General features: G+C 36.1%; 1 protein-coding gene across 1 annotated transcript in view; it reads left to right on the top strand.

Annotated features, from left to right (window-relative positions):
* Positions 1-24,904, top strand: part of GGT7 (gamma-glutamyltransferase 7) — a 590,994-nt gene that overhangs the window by 211,905 nt on the left and 354,185 nt on the right. The window contains exon 2 of the mRNA XM_044090287.1: positions 21,965-22,191. Within this exon, the coding sequence (XP_043946222.1) occupies positions 21,965-22,191 (227 nt within the window). The remainder of the gene's footprint in view (positions 1-21,964; positions 22,192-24,904) is intronic.

The following is a 24,904-nucleotide window of genomic DNA, read 5'->3' as shown; positions in this document are numbered from 1 at the left end:
TATCCAGTAAGTTTTGAAGCAGTTATAAATAAAGCATGATACACATGGAGTCTTTATTAAGTTAGATGGATGAGTACTTTTGTATAGTCAAACACATAAGCTTTTCATGGGGAGGGGGTGTGCCCAGGCATGTCGGCCCTGATTGACCCCAAAACTGACTTATCTGCAGGCAGTGTCCCGGTCTGCATCAATGCTGGGGTCAATCTTCTCTTCCAGTCATGGGTCAGACAACATTCTTGCCTAGAGTCATTCCCCCTTGCAATAGTAATGAAGTGAGGTTACTTGGTATACAGTCCAAGTTGATATCTGCAGTAGTTATAGACTGATTATAGACTTTCTAGAGATGATTTTCTCCTGAGTCTGGATTTAAGCAAACCTTAGAAATTACATACTAACTGTACATTTTTAAACAGATTCAGTAATCTTCATCATATCCATCTGCCCACAAAAAAAAATATGTATAGCTTGTTGATGTGGGGTATTTATCTGATTAAAAACAAACATGCTGGAGGGATAGGTTCCTGACCCAGAGGCTCCCCATACTCTGGAATAGACTGCCCATACATGTCAAGCAGAGCGCCTCTTTGGCCCTCTTCAAAAGGAACCTTGATTGGATGGGAGATAGGAAATTCACCCCGGGGATCATGTCAGTCACCCTGCTAGATAGGGGCCTGGAGAAGTAAATATTGTGGGAAGAAATATCCAGGGAATTGTTATGGCTAGGCTTGCATAGGCCCTAGAGCCGATAGCCTAGTACCAACCTATGAACCTATAAAAGTAAAGAACTATCACATTAAAAATTTGTTGGCTGAATGTACAAGAGCAAAGGAAAACCAAATGAATGAATCTTTAATTCAAGAAAATGTTGTCATGTGTTTGGACGATTCAGAGCGAGAAGATGGTTTACAATAGTTAAAGCAAGCAAAGGAAGGAATAAGAGCAAAAAGATTCCCCCTAGAAGTACCGAACTTGAAAATGTAAAGTGCTAAGGTTTTATAACTTGAAAATGAAAACATCCTCAGTGAATAAGGAAATAAGAAATTCACAGGGGGAAATGGCCAGAAAAAGAAATAAAAAAAAGGCACGGTATGTATATATATTTATATATATATATATATATAGATTCACTTCATAACACTGAAAACTCAAAACACTGGAAATGAGAAAACTTCATAATATAGAAGACCAAACCACTGACAGTTCAAAACAGTGAAAACAGATATCATACATATACTGAGTTTAAACAACATAAATCCTACCACTTTCCACCAAGTGTAAGCAGGGGGGGGGCAAGTGGTACAAAACTTTTGCAAAGTCATAAAATGTTCAAATTGGCTTATTCGCTGTAAATCGCTTCCTTGAAAAGTTTTTAAATGATCATAGGCTGTCCTTGAATGGGTAAGATGTATAAAAGAGATATGTAGGCCTAATATAAGTTTGTATAATTTGGAAGAATTTGGAAGAAAAACATTTTTTGATTGCAATCAGTATTTGTTCTTCTAAAGGAGAACATTATCCAGGGGTGCTTATATTATATAGAATTTTTATCTGGATAAAATTATGGTTATACTGGAGTAACACAAGATATAGTGAGTAACATTTTTGTCTCATAGAAAGAGGTTTCAGTGGGTATTTCTTCTATGTGAAGTACGTCTGTCCTATGTTTGCATGGGTTTTCTCTGGATACTCCAGTTTCTACCCATATCTCAAAGACATGCATTAGGTATATTGATGATTCTAAATTGTCCATATGTGTGTGTGTGTGTGTGTGTGTGTGTGTGTGTGTGTGTGTGTGTGTGTGTGTGTGTGTGTGTGTGTTATATATATATGTGTGTGTATATATATATATATATATATATATATATATATATATATATATATATATTTATTTATGGAATAACCTCCCTTCCGCTATACATAGTGAAGTACACCCCTCAAAATTGCCCTTCACAATCATCTCCTTTCCAACTGGATATGTAACTGCACTAATGCATCTACCTTTTCCTTTGATGTAGTTACCTGACTTCCCTCTGTATAAATCTCAGCCTTGCTCCCAAGCCTCATAATCTACCTAATAATCTGTATTGCATCTTCATTATCTAACATCCTCAACCATCCTGTCTTTGCACTAATTGTTGTAACTGTATTAACCAGTTTCCCTCTTCCTACTAACCGTATGTGCCTTGTCACTACTCTAAAGTGTATCTGTAAATCTGTATTCTCTCTGCTCTTAATTCTATATTCCCACAATTTATTTACTAGAAGCACAAGTCTTGTACACTTATCTATTCCACTTTGGTATATCTTACTCCTTCTTAAGTTTCTCTCATGATTATCTTATATTTCTATTAATTTTTGTGGATTATATTCATTATACCTTGTAAATATGCATGAAAACTCTTGTGATTTCTCCTTTGCTTTTGCTGCTTATTTCATATTTTTATATTATATTAATATGTTATATTATTATCTTGTATTGTTATGCTGTTTTTTTCTTTGCATTGGAGCTTTTCTCCCCGGGCCTCCACTGAAAATGGGCTCTTCTTGGCCCAGTGGACTTTCCCCAGTAACAAATGTCAATAAATAAATAAATAACTATTTAACATTTGTTTGCCAGGATAGTCCGACTGGACAAGTGTATGTTTTCAGCAGAGTCCTGGGGAGAAAAATTCCATAAGTTTACAGAGAGAAGAAAAATTTACAAAAAAAGACATTACAGAGTAGTAGCATACAGATTGTAGACTTTACAGCCGTTAGTATACAATAAGAGGATATTCCTCCTTTTGGTTGAAAATACAAGCGTACAAAATATACAATAAGAGTAGATAAAAACCTGGTAGAGCACTGCAAGATATTTCACAACTGAATAAGAGTATATAAATGTTTAAGTTTCCATATATACATTTAAGCAAATATACATGTAAGAGCATATATATATACACACACACACACACACACACACACACACACACACATATATATATATATATATATATATATATATATATATATATATATATATATACATACACACCATACATATACATACACTCATATGTAGGTTATTGCTCACACATGGATAGGTGTAGTTAGATGGTGTTGTTTGTGTCATCCAGAACAGATGGGGTGTAGAAGTATTGAGTGGACGAGGCTTCATGGGGTCAATTACAATTGCACACATGGTTGGTGAAGAGGTATGTTTTAAGTAGGCTTTTGAAGGACGGTGTGGAGTTTTGTAGTCTGAGGTCAGGGGGAAGGTTTTTCCATATGTTTGCTGTTTCATGGGCAGATAGTGATTCCCCAGATTTGTTTTTGCATGTGATGGTTTCGATTAAGGGGGGGAGAGATGCAAGTAAGAAAGGCCTGGCAATATACTTCCATTTCCTGTTTGCCTTGCAAACACTGCAGATGATAGCAGTTGGTAATGGAGTCATTATAGATGTGAATCAAATGCATCAGACATATGGATGGCTATATTTCTGGCTACAATGTTGAGAAATGAATTTGGAGACACTGTATGAATAAGTATGCATTGTCTTGTTGTTATTCCAAAGAAAGAGCATGAATTATGAAGAAAAATTTGATCTTAAATAAGGTGTGAAAAAAGAAAATAATTTGCATAGGGGAGTTGGGTGACAACACACGGAGGAAATGGATTATAAAATGTTGGCATTTAGGCGTTATTCTTGGAAAGTTAATTAAAAGTAGCCAGTTCAGAAGTTAACGGGTATTAAAAAGAAAAACAGATTTTAGTTTTGGCAGTGAAAGGGTGAATGTAAAAGGGAAACTAAAAATGTCACGTTCCTCTGACCAGAAGGCATTAACAACTAAGAAAAAAAAAACAATACCACAGTGGTATTTTGAAACTGAATTTGAACATGATGAAAGTAAAAGTAAGCAAGTAGTTATACTGATGGACTGTGGAGAGACCATTTAGAGTAAAAGCAGTTTTGCAATCACTAGTTAGTTAAAAAAATGAATATAAATGAAAAAAATGGAGAACAAAATAATCAAAAAACAAAAAGAAAAGGAATTAACTGAATGAAAAAATAATATTAGACAAATAGGTGGGCAAATAGAGGGATTTCAAGCAAAGTAAGGTAATAGAACATGACAGACAAATATGATAAGAAAAAATAAATGTCTCTCTTTCTTATGATGCAAATCAGTAAAAAAGATGAAAACTGGAAAATAATTCTGGTACATAGTAAGGTAGTAATAGGTATAAAACAGAAATTATCAGAAGACAGAACATTGTTGCAAAAATATATAACGGCACAGTAGACAAGGAATTTGCTGCAGCATGACTGAGAGAGAAAGTCTAAACAGATAAGAAGCAGGAAATTATATTGTTTAAGCAGAAGTGACTAGGGTGCTTATGATGGTTAACCATTGCTTCTGGTGGTTAAAAAGTAATGTTCCAGACTTGAACTGTACTGGATGTAATTATCACAACTTAAGTATCTGACAGCTGGAGATGGTTGATGAAATTCTGAATTATTGGTATAAGTGTGTGTAGGTTAGTGTAATGAACTGTACAACAGCGTAGTGTTTTCTTAAGGCAGAAAGGAAAGAAAATTTTAATTACTACAGCCGTCTTCTCCTTATTAAATCTGGATTAGAGTTTTTGCCAAAACTGTTGCAATTAAAGGTAAGAATGCAACTGAAGTATTGGTCAGAAGTAGTAGAAATGGTAGGGGAGACTTTAAGGTTGGGAATTGTATGGATTTATAATGGGCAAGGGATGAGAGTTGAATAAAAAAAATGATAGCTAAATCAAATGTAAACTTTACCCTACAGTGTTATTAATCCTTTCTCACAGTAATGTTTCTCCATATAATATCATCTTGATTTTGTTTAGGGCTCATAAACTCTTTGGTACCTTTTATTTAATTATAATATTTTTTTCATTTGTTTTGATGCCACATACCATGCAGGTCCCTCCATTTTTAAGTCTCAAAATCTTAGGTTGCTTATATGGGTCCCCTTCAGAACATCGACTCACAGTTCGTCGACTGTCAAAACAGTGTGATGAAAATGCCATCATTTTTACAAGCACGAACTCCAGGAACATCATATATCCTCTCAGGAAAGTAACCACTTGGCCACCATAGTGAACTGTGCCCTTTCTCCTCTCTAGTGCAATCTTGGCATTGGTATGTTTAAGTAGGGGGTTGTGGGGGCCAAGTGGATATTTTCCTGCAAAGGATATACGAAGTTCTGGGAGTTTGTGCTTGTAAAAGTATGGCATTTTTGTCTCACCATTTTGAAAATAGTTGAATTGTAGGCCAATGTTATGAAGTATTTATTATTTATTTTTATTTAACATTTGTTTATTGGGAAAGTCCAACTTTGAACAAAGCTAGTTTTCAGTGGAAGCCTGGGAAGAAATGCTCCAAACACATTTCTTTCTAATGTGGGAAGAAACCAGAGCACCCAGAGGAAACCCACACAGGTGCAGGGAGGACTTGCAGACTCCACACAGAAGGCACCCCAACTGAGAATCAAACCAGAGAACCTCTTGCTGTGAGGCGACAACACAACCGCTGCACCACTGCACCATCCAATTAACTAAATCAATAATAATAATAACAAATAAATAATAAAGTAGACCAATTTTTTCAAGTTTTGGGGTGAATGTTAGAGAAAAACCAGGATTAGGGGAATTATTAAAAAGGAAATTAAGAATATATTCCAGTGTTACAACAATGAATACATGAGACTGGTAATATAAATAATGAGACTGAAGTTAATGTGGAACAAATTAAAATAACGACTGGATCGTAATTTTTGAAATAAGAATGCTTTTACTGCATTTTATTTTGAACTTATTTGAAATACTTTATGAAAGGAGATATGTAAATGCATTTTGCCGAGAAAAAAAAAATTCAAAGGAATAAGAATCAATAATGGAAAATGTACGGAGATTATAACCACAAATTTTGTTTGTCTTTGTTTACCTGGAAATTCTGCCTGGTAATACCCATTTTTAGGGGAAGCCCGGGGAGAAGAGCTCCATTTGCTTGTATTGCATTATATTAAGTTCCAGTTAAACATGGAGCATTTTTGTTTACATTTATACACAACCAGTAGTTACATTTATGCATTCTAAGATTTTACAGAGGTGGAAGTTACCAAAGAGAAAGCCCACATGCAACTTAGTGGATTGTACAGGCAGCAGTTATGTATAAAAACTGTTTTGCCATTTCAGTGAGAGGTTGAGAGTATTCTGTTTAAGGAGAGTATTTGGAGAGTATCGTATGGTGAACACAAAGTCTTAACGTGGTGATGAGCATGTGTAGGTGCAAAATTGGTTAAGATGTTGTATTGACAGTAGTTTAAAACTACTGAGTTTGTCCGAGAGTTTTATTTGTGCGGGGATACTATTCCAAAGTTGAGCAATGTATTGGGAGTAGAGCGAGTCTCCTGCAACATTATTTGGCTTATTTATAAGTAATAAGAATTTGTTTCTAGAGCAGAGGTCACTTGCTAGGCAGTAATAAGTTTTGTAGTACAGGCAAGTTTCTTTCTTTGAATATCGTTTGTTTGTTAGGATATGACCGGTGTATAACATAGCTGGCAATAAGAAGGTGGTGGCTAAAGTTTTGCTTGCAGTATCTGTAAGGAATCCATTGATCCTATAAATGGAGCCAGGTGTGCAGTATATGCTGGCCATATGATGTGCAGTATATGCTGGTCATATTGGAGGCTATCATCTAGTATAATGTCTAGAAATTTACTATGTATTACAGTTTCAATGACAGCATTATTTGCTGACTTTATGGTAAAAGATTGATTTTGATTCTGGCAACTATTTGAGGTATAGAGCATTAACTTAGTTTTCTTTGAGTTAAGTAGGTCTGATTCTTTGAGCCAGGTTTCTACAGAGGAGAAAGATTATTGGGTAATGTCTTGGAGCTTATTTATTGTTGAGGCCACACATATTAATGTTTAGTCATCTGCATGCTGAGCAAAACTAGCACAGTGAGTGAAGGTCATTAATAAATATATTAAATAGGGGAGGACTCAGGATAGAACCCTGAATGATACCTGTGGTAGCTGGTTGAAAAGATGAGTAGGTTTGTTGCCATTTTAACAGCTTGTTGCCTCCCACATAGGTAACTAAGATACCACAACAAGGAGTGCTGTGAAAGTTCTACAGTGGAGAGTTGAATGAGCAGTTTCTGGTGCGAGACAGTATCAAATGCCTTTGACAAGTCTAAGCACATGCTCGACTCAAGCAGACCATGTTGGTTTATTATATTGGTAAACTGTAGTAGAGCAGTAGTGATGATGTGCTGGGACCTAAAGCCATGTTGTGTTTCTGAGAGCATGTTATTTGAGGTTAGGTATTGCATCAGCTGCATATGGATGGATTTCTCTAATATTGTAATATTTTGAAGAGGGAGGAGAGCATCGCCTTTGGCTGTAGCTATTGAACTCTGTAGATGTGCCGCCTTTATGCAGTGGTATGATATAGGATTTTTTCCACAGTGGTGGGACATAATCTTTCTGCTATGGTCTTATTAATTAGTATGGACGCCAATAAGGCTCTGACTTCTGCAGCCATTTTTAGGTAGTCTGATAGCTGTTGATCTACAGCTACAGAAGTAGTTTTTAGTTTAAGGAGCAATTTCAGTATGCGTGAGGTAGGTACTGGACTAAAATTGAGGAGCTGTGGGTGGTTTTGATTGGACAGTGGCAGAGAGATGGGGGCAGATGTATTAGAGTCTAAGAGGGATAATATTGATTTTATAAAGGAGGAATTAAACTTTGTGGGGATAGTCCATCATATTTTCTGTTTTGGAGAAGGATTGATAATCTTGCCAGGGTGGAGCAGTTTATTTACTGATGACCAAAAAAGTTTTGGGTTGTTTTATGTTTGTTTTCTAGACTGGTATAGCATGTTTCTTTCGGTGTTTGCTTATCCTGTTTCTTCTTCTTCTCTTTCGGCTGTTCTTATTAGGGGTCACCACAGCGGATCATCCATTTCCATTTCTTCCTGTCCTCTGCATCTTGCTCTCACACCAACTCCCTGCATGTCCCCTCACCACATCCATAAACCTTATCTTAGGCCTTCCTCGTTTCCTCTTACCTGGCAGCTCCATCCTTAGCATCCTTTTCTCAATATACCCAGCATCCCTCCTCAGCACATGTCCAAACCAGCACAATATTGCCACTCTAACTTTGTCTCCAAACCGTCCAAACATGAGCTGACCCTCTAATATCCTGATTCCTAATCATGTCCATCCTTGTCACACCCAGTGCAAATCTTAACATCTTTAACTCTGCTACTTCCAGCTCTGACTCCTGCCTTTTTGTCAATGCCACCGTCACCAACCCATACAACATAGCTGGTCCTGCTACCCTCTTGTAGACTTTCCCTTTCACGTTTACTGGTACCCATCTGTCACAAATCACTCCTGACACACTTCTCCACTCATTCCACCCTGCCTGTACTCTCTTCTTCACCTATCTTCCACACTCATCATTACAGGAGTTTTATAACATTTCTAAGATGTTTAAATTGCTAGAAGCCAATTTGAGTTCTATTTGTATACCATTTTCCATGCTCTATCCCTTTTTATCATGATTTTTTTTTCTTTCTTTTGTCAGCCGTGGTGCGAGGTTGAACTCTATTACATACTGGCATTAGATAATTTAAGGAATGTAAGAGCATGTTATTAAAGTGTTCTACAACAGTATCTAGTGGCATTGTTCTAAGTACTTTCCAGTTATATTGTTCTAGTGTTTCACTGAAAATATCTTTGAAATTGGTTATATTTCATATTTGATTATAGATAATATGCCAGTAAAACTCATCATAACCTAGATAAACATATGTTGGTATATGGTCACTTATGCTATCTGAGAGGCAGCCTACATTTGTCAGTTTGTCTGGTTTGTTTTGTAAGAATAGAGTCTAATGTTGAGTATCTACCTGAAGTTTTATTGAGTCTAGTAGGTGTGGTTATTAATTGTCTGAAGTTGCACAAGTTTATGGATTCAGTGGGGGTAGTGGAATTTGAGTTGCCAGTCTATATTTAAGACTCCAAATATAGATTCATGGTTAATTTGTTAGGATATCCAATATAGGCTGCTTTCAGCAGTATCAATGTTATTCCCTGGTGGTTTATAAATTGCTCTTAAAACATAAAGTTTTCTTATTGCTGATTTTAGGAGTGTTGTTAGAATGTTAGCATTGTTAAATTTGAGTACTTCCTGTGGAAGTAAGGTGATGGTTAGGGAATTTTTGTAGAGGATTGCTACACCACCTGCATGCTTGTTTTGTCTGCCATGTCTGAGTATATTGTATCCTGGGGGGGGTGATCTCATTATCCTTTTATTTCTTTTTTAACCATGTTTCAGTAGCAATGACTACATCATGAGTGTATGTGGCAAGGTAGGCATGTATGCCATGCACATACTTCTTAGCTTCTTATTTAGTAACGTGAGTTTAGATTCTATTTTTGATCAGATGTGTTAGATGATCATTTATTTTGGGGGTGGAAGTGATGGTTTTATGAATAGTGGGTCCTGGGTTTAGGATAAATATCTCCGCTAATTTTTGAAATTATATTTTACAGATGGAAAAGTGTGGCCAGTTGTATTTTGGTCTTGGTTTTGCATTTAATTGTAAATTTGGATATTAGTTTTGTGATAGTTGTAGATAAATCAGATATGCTTTGTTTGTAGAGATAGGGTGTTATGGAGAAGACAGGCTGCATAGATGTTGATATTCTTTGTGAGGACTGGCTGAAGTCCTAAGTATTTGAAGGAGGTTGATTTGATAATTGATGATGAAGACTAGTAGAGGGAGGAGAAATTGTAAAATAATCTGAGTTAGGGATATATCATTTAACTTCTGTTTAGCTTTGTTGTAAATTAGAATTATAAAATGTTAGGATGGTGCTGGGTTGGTTGTAGAGATGTAATCTGACAGTTATAAGGGGTAAGGGTTATGACAGTTTGAGAGAGTGTTGGGTGTTACTATTGGGAGTAATTCTATGTGGGTGGTGCTATGGAAGTAAAATGTAGAGTAAGAGGGGGTGGGTGGGAATTGAGGGTAGGGTAAGGGAGCAGAGTGATCATGAACATTACTGAGGATGCATGAAACAGATTGAAAGCTTGGCAAAGAGACAGAGAAAAACAGTGACTGAACTTATACAGCCACAAATCTGCTGAGAGGAAGATAATAAAAGGAACAATGCAGTTTAAAAGGCATCTAGTGCCCCCAGTGCTCCTACATTTATTCCTCTGTAGCCACATCCCATCACATTCTGCTCCAATCTAACACTCCAACTTAACACTCCCACCCCTCCTTGTCTTAATACCTCACCTATTACCTGACCTCCCACCCCTCTTTGTTACAACACCACACCTTTTCTCATATCTCCTTACCTGTTCTTACATACTTATCTTCTTAAGTTTTCACCCTAAAAACTAATATAATGGCTAAATTACCCATCCCATACCAAATAAAACTATCACTCTTGTTCTCACTCTTTCCTATTCTAACTATTGCCTATCTGCTAACCTCCTTTGAACAACCACTATACCCATCCCTTCTCTTCCCCACCAAATACACTTCTACACCAATACTAGCCATCTCTCAAAATTACATACACATAACAGCCAAACCCTGCTACCTACAAGCTAAATATCACATTAAATATATCAAGCTAAATATTAAAAAATCGCTTAACTATTATTGCAACTTTCATTACTTTATAAATAGAATACACCTCAACTCATTATTAGACAGGGACATTCATCCTTACCTGGGCCCAAACAATATCCTTGCCACTAAAGAGTGCAACCCTAATAACTCCAGCACCCAAGCCCCTACTAAGCCCTCTAACTCACTCTATATAGCACATCTCAACATGCGTAGCATTAACAATAAAATTGCCCACCTCCATGCCCTCCTAGATGTTCACCTATTTGACATACTATGTCTATCCGAAACATGGCTAAAACTCCCAATTAATGACAATGAAGTCACCCCACCTGGTTACAATTTCCTTAGACTAGACCAGGCAACCAAAAAGGGAGGTGGGGTAGCAATCCTTTATAAATCAGACCTACAAGTTACCACTGCAAACCTTAGACCACCTTCTGACAATAATGCTGAAATCCTCATTTCTAAATTTCAGATCAGCTCATGTAAATCTATATACACCATTTGCATCTACCTTCCCCCAGGAAATAAAATTTCAGTCCTTGAAAATATCCTTAACTGGCTTTCTATTAATCTCCCACAAGAACCCATAGTTCTAGGAGACCTTAACATCGACTGGAAGTCCTGCAGTATGACACACCCTACCACCCATATTAACCTATATGACTTCTCACAAACTATTAACTCCCCAACTAGAATTAATAAACCCAATAACAAGGAAAGGTATCTTAGACTGGATTCTTACTAATACTCCTCATCAAACATATCAAGTAGGAACCCTCCCAGATGATCTAAGTGACCACTCACTAACTTTTATTATCAGACACAAACCCAACCTAACTTACCCAAACAATTTTAGGATAATACGCACCAAAAAGCATTTTAACCCAGAAATATTCCAAGCCGAACTCAAGCAGTGTAACTGGTCACCTCTAAAATATCCCCCACTAAATGAAGCAGTGGAATACTTTAATTCCACATTCTTAACCATCCTCAACCATCTCGCCCCAACTCGCTCTGTTAGAAATAAAGCTAAACCTGCCCCTTGGCTCTCAAATACTACTAGATAAAAAATCCTTCTTAGAAACAAATACTGGGCAAAATGGCATACTACTAAAAATCCCACTGACCACCAAACCTTTAGACAACTTAGAAATAGCACTAAAACAGCCATCCTCTTAGACAAAAAGAACTTCTACTTCCAACTACAACAAATTTTCCATAAGAAGCCACAAAAGTTCTGGACTAGCATTAACAAACTACTAGACCCAGGTCAGTCTATCACACCTAACCCACAAAGCTCTAACCCTGATAATCCCACACAAACAGCTAATGCCTTCAATTCTTTCTTCACAGATGCCATCCAAACTCTTGCTAGTCAACTATCTCCAGATACCTCAAATCTGCCTACATCTATTACAAGCCCACCTCCATCATTTCAGTTAAAACCACTTCCAGCTTCCTTTATTTGCTCCCTTCTCCAGAAACTAAAACCTACTACCCCCTCAGCTGACAAACTTCCAGCAGAATATCTGCAAAAAGGAGCTAAAGCCATAGCCTATCCCATTTCCATTCTGGTTAACAGAACTATAAGTGAAGGAACTATCCCATCTATCTGGAAAATTTCTCACATCATCCCACTACATAAAGGTGGGAATTCTAATGACTTTTCTAACTATTGTCCTATTGCTCTTCAATCTCCCCTAGAAAAAATTATGGAGAAATGCATCCATAAGCAACTACTTAACCACCTACTCCAAAACAATTTACTATCCAATTGTCAACACAGATTTATACCTTTCCACAGTACTACCACTGCCCTACTAACCTTCACAGACTTCATCAACAAAAACCAAAACAACAAAATTCTCTCCTCTGCAGTCTTTATTGATTTATCTAAAGCTTTTGACATGGTTAATCACCATCTCCTTTTAAATATACTGAAATCCCTCTCACTTGAACCTCTAACCATAAATTGGTTTAAATCTTACTTAGACAATAGACAATAGGCTGTGCTATGGAAAAACAACCTATCTACTCACCTCCCTATTTCCCTAGGTGTTCCACAGGGCTCTATATTAGGCCCACTCCTATTCTCCATTTTTAGTAATGACCTTCACCCAGCAATTCCTGATGCCACCTGTATTCAATATGCAGACGACTCTACAATAATTTGTTCAGCCACGTCTCCAACTGAACTACAGTCACTTACCCAAAAAGCATTTAATACAGTAGAACAATGGTTCTTAAACTGCTGCCTCCTCCTAAATCCTAAAAAAGCTAAACTTTTACTTTTCACACCAACCCAAAAATCCACACCAATAAATTTCACACTGGTATCTAATAATGGCACTATCATATCTCCCGACTCAAACACTAAACTTTTAGGAATTACAATAGATAACAAACTTAGCTTTGATACTCATATAAACAGCACAATAAAAACAGTCAACAAGAAATTGGGGTCCCTCTATAGAATCAAACCCTTTCTTACACCAGTAACCAGGACCACCATATCCAGAACTCACCTAATCTCCACCCTACTCTATGCTTCACTTATATTCACTAATCTTTCTAAAAACAACCTCAACAAACTGACTATCTCCTATAATAATATTGCTAGATTTGCCACTGGCTCTCCTTTTAGAATTCATCGCCGTCTTAATCTTAAGCAACTAAGATGGCTAGAGTTCCAAAACCAACTGCAATATCACCAGCTTGTCATAGCCCATAGGACCCTGTATCAACCCACCAACACTCCAATACTCTGTTGCCTCATTACCCCATATAACAATCTTAAACATCTACGCTCTTCAAACAAACTCCATATTAACACCAGCAGATCCAACAACTTAGCAGGAGACTCTCTGTCCTCTAATACTGTTGGCAAGCACTGGAATCTTCTTCCCACTGAACTCATATCTCTGTCTTCATTGACACTTTTTAAACATAATCTAAGACTATTTCTCAGTACTCATTGGTTATGCCCCTGTACTAACCCTGACTAACTTTCTCTCCATACACTAGTTTTAGTCCTCTATCTTTATTGACCTATCCTTAATCAACCAAAGACCATGTTATTGCAATTTCAAATATGTATATATGTTTGTAGTAACATCTCTTGCGCATTACCTTGTACTGTCTTGTGTTATGCTCACTAGGAGTATTGTATTTTACTAACAATAGCTGTTATATACTTTAACTATTGTAACTTACTATATTGTCTTTATGCATGTGTCTTGGAGCTTTTCTCCCCAGGCCTCTACTAAAAATGGACATGTATCCAGTTAGACTAGCCCGGTCAACAAATGTAAAATAAAATAAAATAAAAATCTAAGCTAGTAGATGAAAGTCTTGCTTTTGTTGTTCTAGGACACACTTTTAGGAGGAGAGTTTGTCCAATATCACATTGACCTGACTAATGGAGATAATAGTAAAAATTGCACTTGACTATTTGAATAACTGTGTAATGTAAGAAGGTTTTATAAACTTTTAAATGCAAAGTCCAAAGTCTACCACCAGCTCTCATCGATCAAGAAAACAATGAGAAAAAAGTAAGCTAGAATGCAGGAGTGCACCTCTGGAAAAATAGTGGCTCAGAACTGAAAGTGGTTATACAAGAAGACCGAGATACTTAAGAAAGGGAGATTGTGGACTGCTAAAACAGTAAATGGAACAGAGTTAAAGGAGAAAGTACCAATGGGACTGCTGTGGTCTAAGAAAATAGAGCTATTGTAGTGGACAAAGTTCTTTGTTTTAGGCTGTGATAATATTTATAATTTACATAAAAATATAGCCCACAGCCTCATCTTTAAACTGCAGACTTCACTGTTACATACATATCTATTTGCTTGAAGGGACACTTTTTTATAGTAAAATAAAAACACACTAAACAGACCATTGAGTACACTGAGTCAATGTTGACTGTGCACAAATATTAGTGCAGAGCGGAAAGTGGTTTAATAACTGTCTTGGACAAGGGGAAATAAGTAAGGAAGGGGGAAGACCAGTGGTGACTTCCTTGAAAACATGCAGTTCCACTAAAAAGACAGGAGGATATAAATAATGGGAATAGCAAGTCTAGAAGAAGTGAAAAAATATAATGGAAAGAAATAGTTTTGAGTAAGAGCAGTACGAGTAAATGTCAGTGTCTGTTAGGAAGTAGAGAATAACAGCTGACCAGCAGGATGTCAGTGGAGGATGACTTACAAACAATAAGGCTATTGCCTACAAACTAAGACACTGAAGCACTTGCCTTCAGACTAATCACTATGCAAGCTAAAATACATGTGTTAGACTAGATGCCCCTAACACTTACTTAAAGCACAAGGGCAGAGGTGGTACACAGTTTGTCCTAAATAAATGTTTTAGGGAGGTTTCCAGTGAGCCTATTGAAAAAAAAAAAAGAAAAAATTATGTATTTGAGGTTCAGTAGAAATCAGATTAAACTACTGTGGGATGAACTATGTACAACAGAACACTGCCACCGGTAAATGCACCGAAACTGTAAGTGGTTTCTTGATAAATATAGAAATGAAGTTCTGTAATACAATTGCTGTGATGGGGCCATTTGGCTTACCACCTTAAACGACACATCCTCAAAAGGAAACATGCAGTACTATTTTGTTAATACCCTTACAAATTAATAACATTTACATTTCAAAAAGCAGCCTTTTAGCACCAGAACAACAAAAGAACACTGAAAAATTAAGGATAAGGCAGGAAAAAAAATGCAAAAATATTTTCACTGCTCACAAGTACTATAATTGAATTTAAGTTTTAACAAGCACTTACTTTAACTTACATTCCAACAAACTCTTTTTGGCAATGAGGGACTTGATAGTGTTATGAGATGTCTACACTTTAGGTTACCTTTCTATCTTATTTAACACCATTTGTAAAGACTGCTAATAAAATAAGCATTCAGTCCTTATGAAACACACTGGAATTATGATGACAAATATTGGGCACCATTACAAAAATTGCTGACGCAAATCAACTAAAGTGCAAACAATGGTTGCAAGTCATACTTAGTAGAAGGATGCATTTACAGGTAGAAATTAGGTTCAGCAACAATGTCTGCAAAGCACCAGTTAGATAAACATACTCAATTGGTAAAGCAAGTATGACATATTAAATAAAAAATATAATATGTTCTGAATCCCCTTTGTCTTGAAACTAAATGAATGAAAATTATCGATTACCACAACACAAATATTGTAATGTATGACAAATTTATACGTAGTGTTATTGTAGATCAACCTTCCCATGACAGTATAGGGGTGCCCCTTTTACTAATATGCAAGAATTCTCTAACTTACTATTCAGTCTGACATTGCAGAAAGCTTCTGAAGTTCCACAATGACAATGTGTTGTGTGTGTGTTGTGTGTGTGTTGTGTGTGTGTGTGTGTGTGTGTGTGTGGTGTGTGTTGTGTGTGTGTGTGTGTGTGTGTAAGAACTGCTGTGTATGACCAAGAGGTGTGGGGACTTTGGCAGTATGTGTTTATCTGGATCTATATTAGATATTCAAACGCTTAAATGTTCAAATCTCTAAAGGTCTACCTTTAGAGATCAAACATTTAAATGTTCGAATATTAATAAAAAATAAAACTAAAGGGTAAGCGGGGCAAGCCCTGCACCCCCATAGGGGCTGTGCCCCATCCCCGCTACTTAAATATACCAACTTCGAGATCACGCTACAGTGTAGGGAATGGGAAATTTTCTGTTCCTGCACTGTAGCTCAGTTGGTATATTAAAGTAGCGGGGATGTGGAGGGGGGGCACAGCCCCCACCTGGGGGCTGCAGGGGGGCTTGCCCCCCTGCCTAAACCCTTTCCTTTTTTTTTTTAATATTATTTTTATTACTATTCGAACATTTAAATGTTAGATCTCTAAAAGTCGACCTTTAGAGATTCCAACATTTAAGCATTTGAATATGTAATATAGACCCATTTATCTTTCTACAAACCTACATATAAATGTGTGCTGTATTGCAACATCTTTATTGTGGTGAATGTTTTAGTCAAATTCTTGTAGCATGAGTTGAACAGTTTTACTGAGTAATGATATTGGTGCAGCACAGTCTCCAAATCCTCCAATCTCCTAGTCTGTTAGTTTAAAGTATTATGTAGGTTCTCAGAGCAATCTGCATTTGCACAAATTATTAAAGCATTTGTATTAAATAAAGCAAAGATTATACAGTGCATGAGTTTAAGTGGTTGGGTGCCAAGTGCTGTGATCATTTGTTACATTGACAAAGTAGGTACTTGACAAATCTGCATAAATTCTCTATGCACTTGTATTTGTAAACGTGCTCCATATTGGCAAATGTTGGAATGCAGAATGACGAATGTTCATTAATGAATGCAAAGCCTGTGCTGCTGTTGCTGATAAAAGAATGTACTAAATAAATCTCAGCTTCCTAACAGTATTCAGATACCATGATTCAAAAGATGTAGAATCGTTTCTAAAGAAAAGATAAAAAACTTTTTTCACATTTTTGAAAAAAAAATTTTTTTCCCATAATTCAGAACATTCTCCGTTTCTTTACGTCCCTGACAGGAATTAAAACATCAGCTGAACAGAATCTTAAAAGTTGCACAAATGAGCATTCAAAGTTGAATGTAATCAGTGGATTCCTTTACTCATATTAGTGGTAAAGATTTGGCACAAATTCTGCCTTGGGTTTTAAATAGTTTCGTAAAAGGTTTTAGTTTAACCTTTTTTCAGACATGGCAGAAACTTTGCAGAAAACCTTAGTCCTGGTACTGGTACTTCTTTTAATGAGTTACGTTTGAGCTCATAATCAAAAAGAAGTCCATATTTCAAGGGTCATGCAAAAAAAAGCAGCTGATAACTACTAGACAGGCATATGTATGTATATGGCTTCTAAAGAAGGAAACTAGATGAGACGGTGGAAACTAGAATATGGAAGAACGATGTGGATAGGTAATAAGTGGATCGAAGAGATATTTGCAACCTTAGATGAAAGCATTACTGTGGGAGGATTAGGATAAACCATTATTGTTTGAAATAAATAAATAAATAAATACACATCACAGCTCAGAAAAGAGTTATAGCTATGTGGTTAATTCTGTAAATTTAAGAGTGAAAATACACAGGGGCATTAATGCAATTCATTTAGAAAGGTAATCCTTCCTTACATGTGTCCATTTAGGCATGCTGCTTAGAATTTATTTTTGGCAGATAAAATATTTTTTTCTTTAAAGTTATGCAAAGATATTAACAGTTGTAAGGAATGCATTGTTAGTTTACTGAATGCAGTTAGGTACATGTAGACTATCTGGAGGATTTAGACAAATGCAAACATTTGTAAACTGTAATGAGATAATGGACTGTAAAATTAAAATGGGACAACACAGTGGTTAGCTTTGCTGCTTCAGAAAGCCTTGATTGTCCAGTTCATTCCTCACCATGTGTGCCTTATGTGTGGAGTCTGCAACCCAGAAGTGTGGCAGAGGGTGAATTGGTGATCCCCCGTGTTACCCATAAGTAGGTGTGTATGTGCCTTTGTATATCTATGTTTATGTGCACACACATATGTACACATCCTGCAATGAGTTGGCACTCTGTTAAGGAATAGGTTCTCTGCACCCTTGGGGTGCTGTAGTACAGGATCCAACTTCCTTACAACCCTGAAATGGACTAAGCAAATAATCAGAAAACAAATGGATGAAAATTAAAATGAGTTCTAAAATAGTGCCAGTATTAATATCCTTTTATATTGGAGTGACGTTAAATGTGGAATATAATAAACAAGAGTTTTAGCATGCATTGTCTAGATGTAGGTAACAGCTTCTCTATCCAGTTTGAAGGTGTTTGATAGACATCATTTGCTCATTCAAGTCGATGGTGACAGTTAATGCATCTTTGACTTCCACTGTAACAGCGCATAGTTATTTCACTAAAGATGAGGAAGTAGGCTAAGAATTCTTCTCAGGCGATGAGATAAATAACCATGAAAATGTTTTGCTCAGAGAACCAGCAGTTCACATTTCTGACAGCTCTGGTATATCTTTCATTTTGTCTTTTATTGTGGAAAGTGCTCTTTAATAAAATAAATCCTTATAAAAACACACATTTTCCCTACTAACATTGTTTAAAGTTTTCAGAAAGTTGACTCACCAACAGTTATATAAATGTCTGTGAAAATACCTTGTGTAGCATCCTGCCAAGTGATAGTTGTACTAGTTATAACAAAAAGAAAGATGGAAGTTAGTCTTAACTATGCTGGCTATTTAAGCAAATTTCAAGTACAAGCTTTAGAAACTGTTGGGTATTTTTTTTGAGAATAGCATTTTAAAAAGCTTCCCAGAAGTCTCAGTTTGTATTCAGAATCAAGGATGCCATTCCTGCAAGTCATGTAATGGGGTGCATCTTACAGCAAGAGGCAGGACTGTGTGGGAAAGAAATAAGAAACATTTTTTTACAAAAGATGAGCCTGTACATATTTACCATAAACAGTAAAACATGTCAGTGTATGTTGCCAGAATATTTCAGGATCACTATATTAATGGTGAATTTTCACTCAGAATGCTAGAATGAAATAGAACTGCAACTACATAGTAAATTCCCACAAATTACAACATGAACTTATTGGAGATGAAGGATTTGTGTATACTGTTATATCTATGTTCCGCTCTTCCTGTAGTTTCCTTACACAAAATTTTTAATAGGGATATCTTACTTTCCAAACGGACTCTGCCGCATAGGTTCTACTCACCTGGTATAACAGTGGTTAGCGAATTGGAAGTTTATATTTCCAGTACATTACACCATTGCAAAATAGAATTAAGTTAACAATAAATATTTGTGTTTTCTTATATAGTAAGCACATAAATTAACATCCAGTTTCCAGTATCATGTCTGTAAACCACACAGGTTAACCAATTGTTGAAGGATACAAGTTGTAAGATACTACGTACACAGATCAGCAGTAATATCTCAGAGGCTGTACTTTATTGAACTACTTATCTGTGTAAGGTTATCCACTGATATTTTTCCAAATTATTTTGTCTGTGTGTGTGTGTGTGTGTGTGTGTGTGTGTGTGTGTGTGTGTGTGTGTGTGTGTGTGTGTGTGTGTGTAATCTTGAACACTTGCACATTGACATCTAGTAAATAACTCCATTTATTGTATTTTGTTTTATAATTTACAAGCATAGTACAATCCTGATGGAGATGACATCACTAGGTCTACATGTTACATTTAACATTTTTTTCAATAATTTTTATTTTCATTTTGCATTTATAAAAGACACAAAAAATGTCATATTTACAACATGACCATAAGAGAATACATTGTAGTCCATACAGAAACATGAAAGTCATACAACAAACCTATTTACATTATATACATAGATGCTTTCTGAAACAAGTTTAAACAATATAAAGACAACACATACACTAATGTTTGCAATACCATATTTTGTTGTGAGTTTGTGGGTATATTGCTAGGTTCCATTATAACACGTTACTATATAGTGTGCATGATGTTTTATGCTAGTATGATATTAAAGGTTTGTTCCCAAGTTGCTCGAGTTTGGCTGTTTTGTTTCTTTTGTCCGTTACTATTTTGTGAGCTAATAGGTGTTTAATAGCCACTTTCTTAAAACCCTCCCAAGAGATGTTCATAGAGTCTATCCATTTGAGGGCTATATATAGTGTCATTAATGAGAATATGGTTATAAGTGAGTTTGCTTGTTTTACTGAGAAGTTAGATGGACGAATATGTAATATGGTAAATTCCTATGTAAGGTTTGCTGATTGATATCCCACTTTTTGTAATTGCAATTTTAGTGAATTCCAGAGTTTATAGACGCATTTGCAACTCCAAAATATATGCATTAAATCTGCTATCTGATCCTTGCAGTGTGGACAGTATGGTAATTTTGTTGTATTGAATTTGTGTAGTAATACAGGTGTGAAATATGCATTGTTATTTATCATAAGCTTGTGTACAACAGTTTTTTAAGGAGTATGCACATTTAAAAACACTTTTAATATTCTTTCTTGTCTGAACATAGCCAAATCCTTAGGATGTATATGTTATTTGTTCTTATAGTGTAAGGGAGTGAGTTGCCTAAATTAATAATGCATTTGCAGTAGAATGCAGAATAAAATATTTATCATTTCCTTTCTGTGTTCAGAAGTGTTCCAGAGGCTTCTTACTGGGATTGCTGCGTTTTTGTTTTACTGATAGTTTCCAATGTTATTGTTATACAAAGCCTAGATTTTCCACGGCTGACACTATTACTTTTACTAAGGAACGCAGTATAGAGTCTTTAACAATATCCATGCCAAATGATTTAATAATTTGTTTATCCTGGTCTTTATTGCATTAGAGCATACGTGTAATTGTCCCTTATTTTACAAAATGTCCTCGACTTTGCTTCTTGTTTTTGCCTTGTACCTTGTAAATTGTTTTTTTTTTTATTTTCTGGTAAATCACCGTGGATTACAATCAGCCAATAATGCCAGTCGTTGAGTTTCATACTTCTTTTTGTTGAAAAAAATGCATGTCAATGTGAAAGATGTTGTTTTAATAATTTATTAAGTAAATTAGAGCATTATTTAAAAACATTGCTCCAGATTTTGGGCTTTTGCCCCCCACCACCACCATTATATTTGACTTTACCTAGAATTCTTGAGTAAAAAAGTTGAGAGGTATGCATTAGAAAACCAGCAAGGCAAGTACTGTGCACTTTAGTATTCAGGTATCATTCTGTATTTTGTGTGCTGAGGACTATACTGGTTGTAATAAAATGCAATATCAAAAAAGACAAGTCCTGACTTGCTCCTTAATATGGAAATGAATAGTAAACTGTAGGAAGTAAACATGACTGAGTTATAGGCATAAGAATTAGATGGAAAAGAGCAACCATTAGCCAAAGTGTTTTTTACAGCCCTTGCACAAACAAAAATAATAAAAAAGCTGTTCTTGTGCTGCACTTTAACTGCCTTTTCCTTTTTGCTCTGTGCTGCACATTTTACAAGTCTGTTTAAGAACGTCCTGTCATTCTTTTGATTCGTTCATAGGTAATTCACATTAGTAATCCAAAAACAAAGTATCCATGTCAGTAAAGTAAGTCCCAAGATGCAGGAAATAATCATTTTAATAGTTAAAAATTAAAATAAAAATGGTCAGTGTGGGTAACGTGTGGCTGTTTGGTACATTATTAATAAACAAAGAGATGAGAAAGCAGAAACAATGAAGTTGGATGTGGGAATTTTGGCTGATATTCCTTTTTGCTTTACTATTTCAGATCCAGACTCCTTCCTGAAGTCTGCCCGCCTTCAACGTTTGCCATCTTCTTCCTCAGAAATGGGGAGCCAGGATGTGTCCCCACTTCGAGAGACCACCAAGGACCCCTTCTCTAGTGAATGCAGCTGTCGGCAAGATGGTCTTACTGTGATAATCACTGCATGCTTAACATTTGCCACTGGAGTAACAGTAGCCCTTATTATGCAGATATATTTTGGTGACCCTCAGGTAGGTACGAAAAATTTTGTATTGTAAGCACGTTTTGTTTATGCTCATAAAACAAATTCTACTTTTGCATTTCTTTTAAGATACATCTGGTTAGTTTTTATCTCTTCTCTAACTATGTAAAATATTTAACGTTCCAATGTCTTTGATCTGCAGTCATTTCAAAAATGGATTAAAAAGTAATATTTGGAAAAAGAGAACACTTATGTTGTCTAAATGAAGACCACACTATTCATAGGTTGGTACTAGGCTATCGGCCCTAGGGCCTATACAAGTCTAGCCATAACAATTCTTCCCACAATATTTACTTTCCTGGACCCTGTGATCCCTGGGGTGAATTTCCTATCTCCCATCCAATCGTCAAGGTTCCTTTTGAAGAGGGCCAAGGAGGTGCTCTGCTTGACATGTATGAGCAGTCTATTCCAGAGTCTGGGGAGTCTCTGGGTCAGGAATCTATCCCTCCAGCATGTTCCCAGAGTGTTTTTGGCATTGTTCTTTCCTTTCTAAACAGTATTAACTTATAAATTTTAAATGCATTACAGGTGTTTGTGAGCAAAAGCGTGTATTTATTTTAACGTTATTCTATTTTCTTTTTTCTCAGAGAAGATAGAAAGTAATCTAAGGTTGGGTCTGGGCATCATAGCTTGAGTCACATCCTGATAAGAGGCTGTGTAAGTTTGAGTGAATTCTTAACATTGTAGCAAACATATATATGACGAATCTTACATGAAGTCTAAAACCCGATTTGTAAAGTTGTTCAAAAAGAAGACGTGCGGGAAAGGTTTCTAATTTGGAGTTTCTAGGAATCCTAGAAAAATCAGAAAAAAAGTTTAGTTGGTAACAAGTGCATATACTTGTTTCCTAATCTTCATAGTGTATGCAAATTTGTCCTTGTCTGAGTTTTGGTAGAATAGCACTAAGAGCAAATAGAAGTCTGGGTATATTATGTTGACCACCTTCTTACCCAGAACAAGAGCTCATTTCACGTTTCTATTCTTGATATTCAGAGAGATTTAACCTGTTGAACAAACTTATTTCCCTGAGACTGATCCTTAAGTCTTGCCCACTTCCTCACTGATTTATTTCTTGATTATATAGAATAGGAATGTTTATTTCATTGACTATGCTGATGTATGACCTGGATTTGATTGGTTAAAATAGTTATACGTAGGCAGTGAATCTAAGATATGTATATTTTTAAGAGTGATAGAACTTCGATCTTAAAGTTACACCTTTGTTTTTATTGACTTGTTACTTTTTGATTATGCAGACTAGGAACATTTAATTTATTGGTTATGCTGTTGCATGACTCATATTTAATTGGCTGAAACAGATACAGGGTAGCAATGAATTTTTAATGTATTTATTCCTTAGAGTTCAGTCTCTAAGTGATGTCAACTTCTCTATTGATTGATGTTTTTTGAGAATGGGAAGTAGATGTGTTGATTTGATTGGTTACACCATCAACATGATTTTATTTGATTGGTTAGGTTATAGCCACTGTTATTTTTTAAATCTGTATGATTTTCCCTGTTTAAATAAACATGGTCTGATGAAGTGTTATAACACCGTGAAAGCGCTTACCTATTTTATGATATTTGTTTTACTGATTTCATTATTAAATTCTTCTGTTAACCATGGAGTGCAACATTTTCTTGTTTTAATCGAAGATCCTCATATTATGTAGTATATCCCATTGGCAGCTTTCCTGTTTTGCCAGTTTAGAGTACAGCAATAAAGGATAAATCATCATCATATTAGTGAATCAAAAATTATGAGCATTTTCATTTTTGCTTAAAAGTGGATGTGATGCTGTCATCAAGTCTTGTCCCACTGCTTCCACAACTCTTTTTACTGCTATATTTCTTACATTGTGCAGCCAATACCTGCTACCTTCACCATGGCAGTCACCATCAAGAGCTTAAGCCTTCCCTTCCTTTCTTTTCTTTCTGTACTTCCACCAGTCCAGCCCTGTTTTAAATGAAGGCCACAATTGCCTGGTATGGAAATGTGACTGTTGTGGCCTGGCTTCTTGTCTTAATGCATTCATTACAGCTGTATTGATGCAATGTATTAGAAAAGTTATCATTAGACAACCTAGTCATAGGTTTCTATGTTCATGGCTGTATACTAGGTTAATGACCAGAGGGGCCTTTTAAAGCCTAGTCATGTATCCCAAACATATCTGACAACCTTAAGATTATTCTAAGGGGTATATGTAGGCCGGGTCTTGGGTGATCAATGCATTTACAGGCAGCTTCTGTACATTAGGGACATAGGTGCCAGACCAGAGCTGAATTTTTAATTCCCAATCCACTGGCCCAAATTACACTATCATTTGGTTAGGGAAAATCTCTGTTTCAGCCTGAGACACATAACAGTCCCTCCAACATGTCCTATTTATGTTGCAAGTAAGGCTTAAGTCTTTAGGTGGGGTATATCCGATGCAGTTTTTTTTTTTTTTTTTGCATGTTTTTTTTTTTTGCATGTATGCATAAGGTCCATCAGAGCAGTAGCCAAGGATGCTTTGTATGCCAGCCATAGATCACCCCTCAACAGTCTGTAGGAGACTGAGGACAGGGCTAGGGTTATGAGGTGATCACACAGGACATGTCGTTTACTCCTTCTATCCTTTTTGTGAGGAACCTTTGACCTTTGTAGATGTTCCAGTTGTTGCATGTGCTTAATAATGCAATTGGCAAAGGGATAGTTGCAC

This window comes from Protopterus annectens, chromosome 12.part0 (assembly GCF_019279795.1).
Source record: "Protopterus annectens isolate FY-2018-M chromosome 12.part0, PAN1.0, whole genome shotgun sequence".
Taxonomy (NCBI): domain Eukaryota; kingdom Metazoa; phylum Chordata; order Ceratodontiformes; family Protopteridae; genus Protopterus; species Protopterus annectens.
This window is presented reverse-complemented; position numbering and strand designations above follow the sequence as displayed.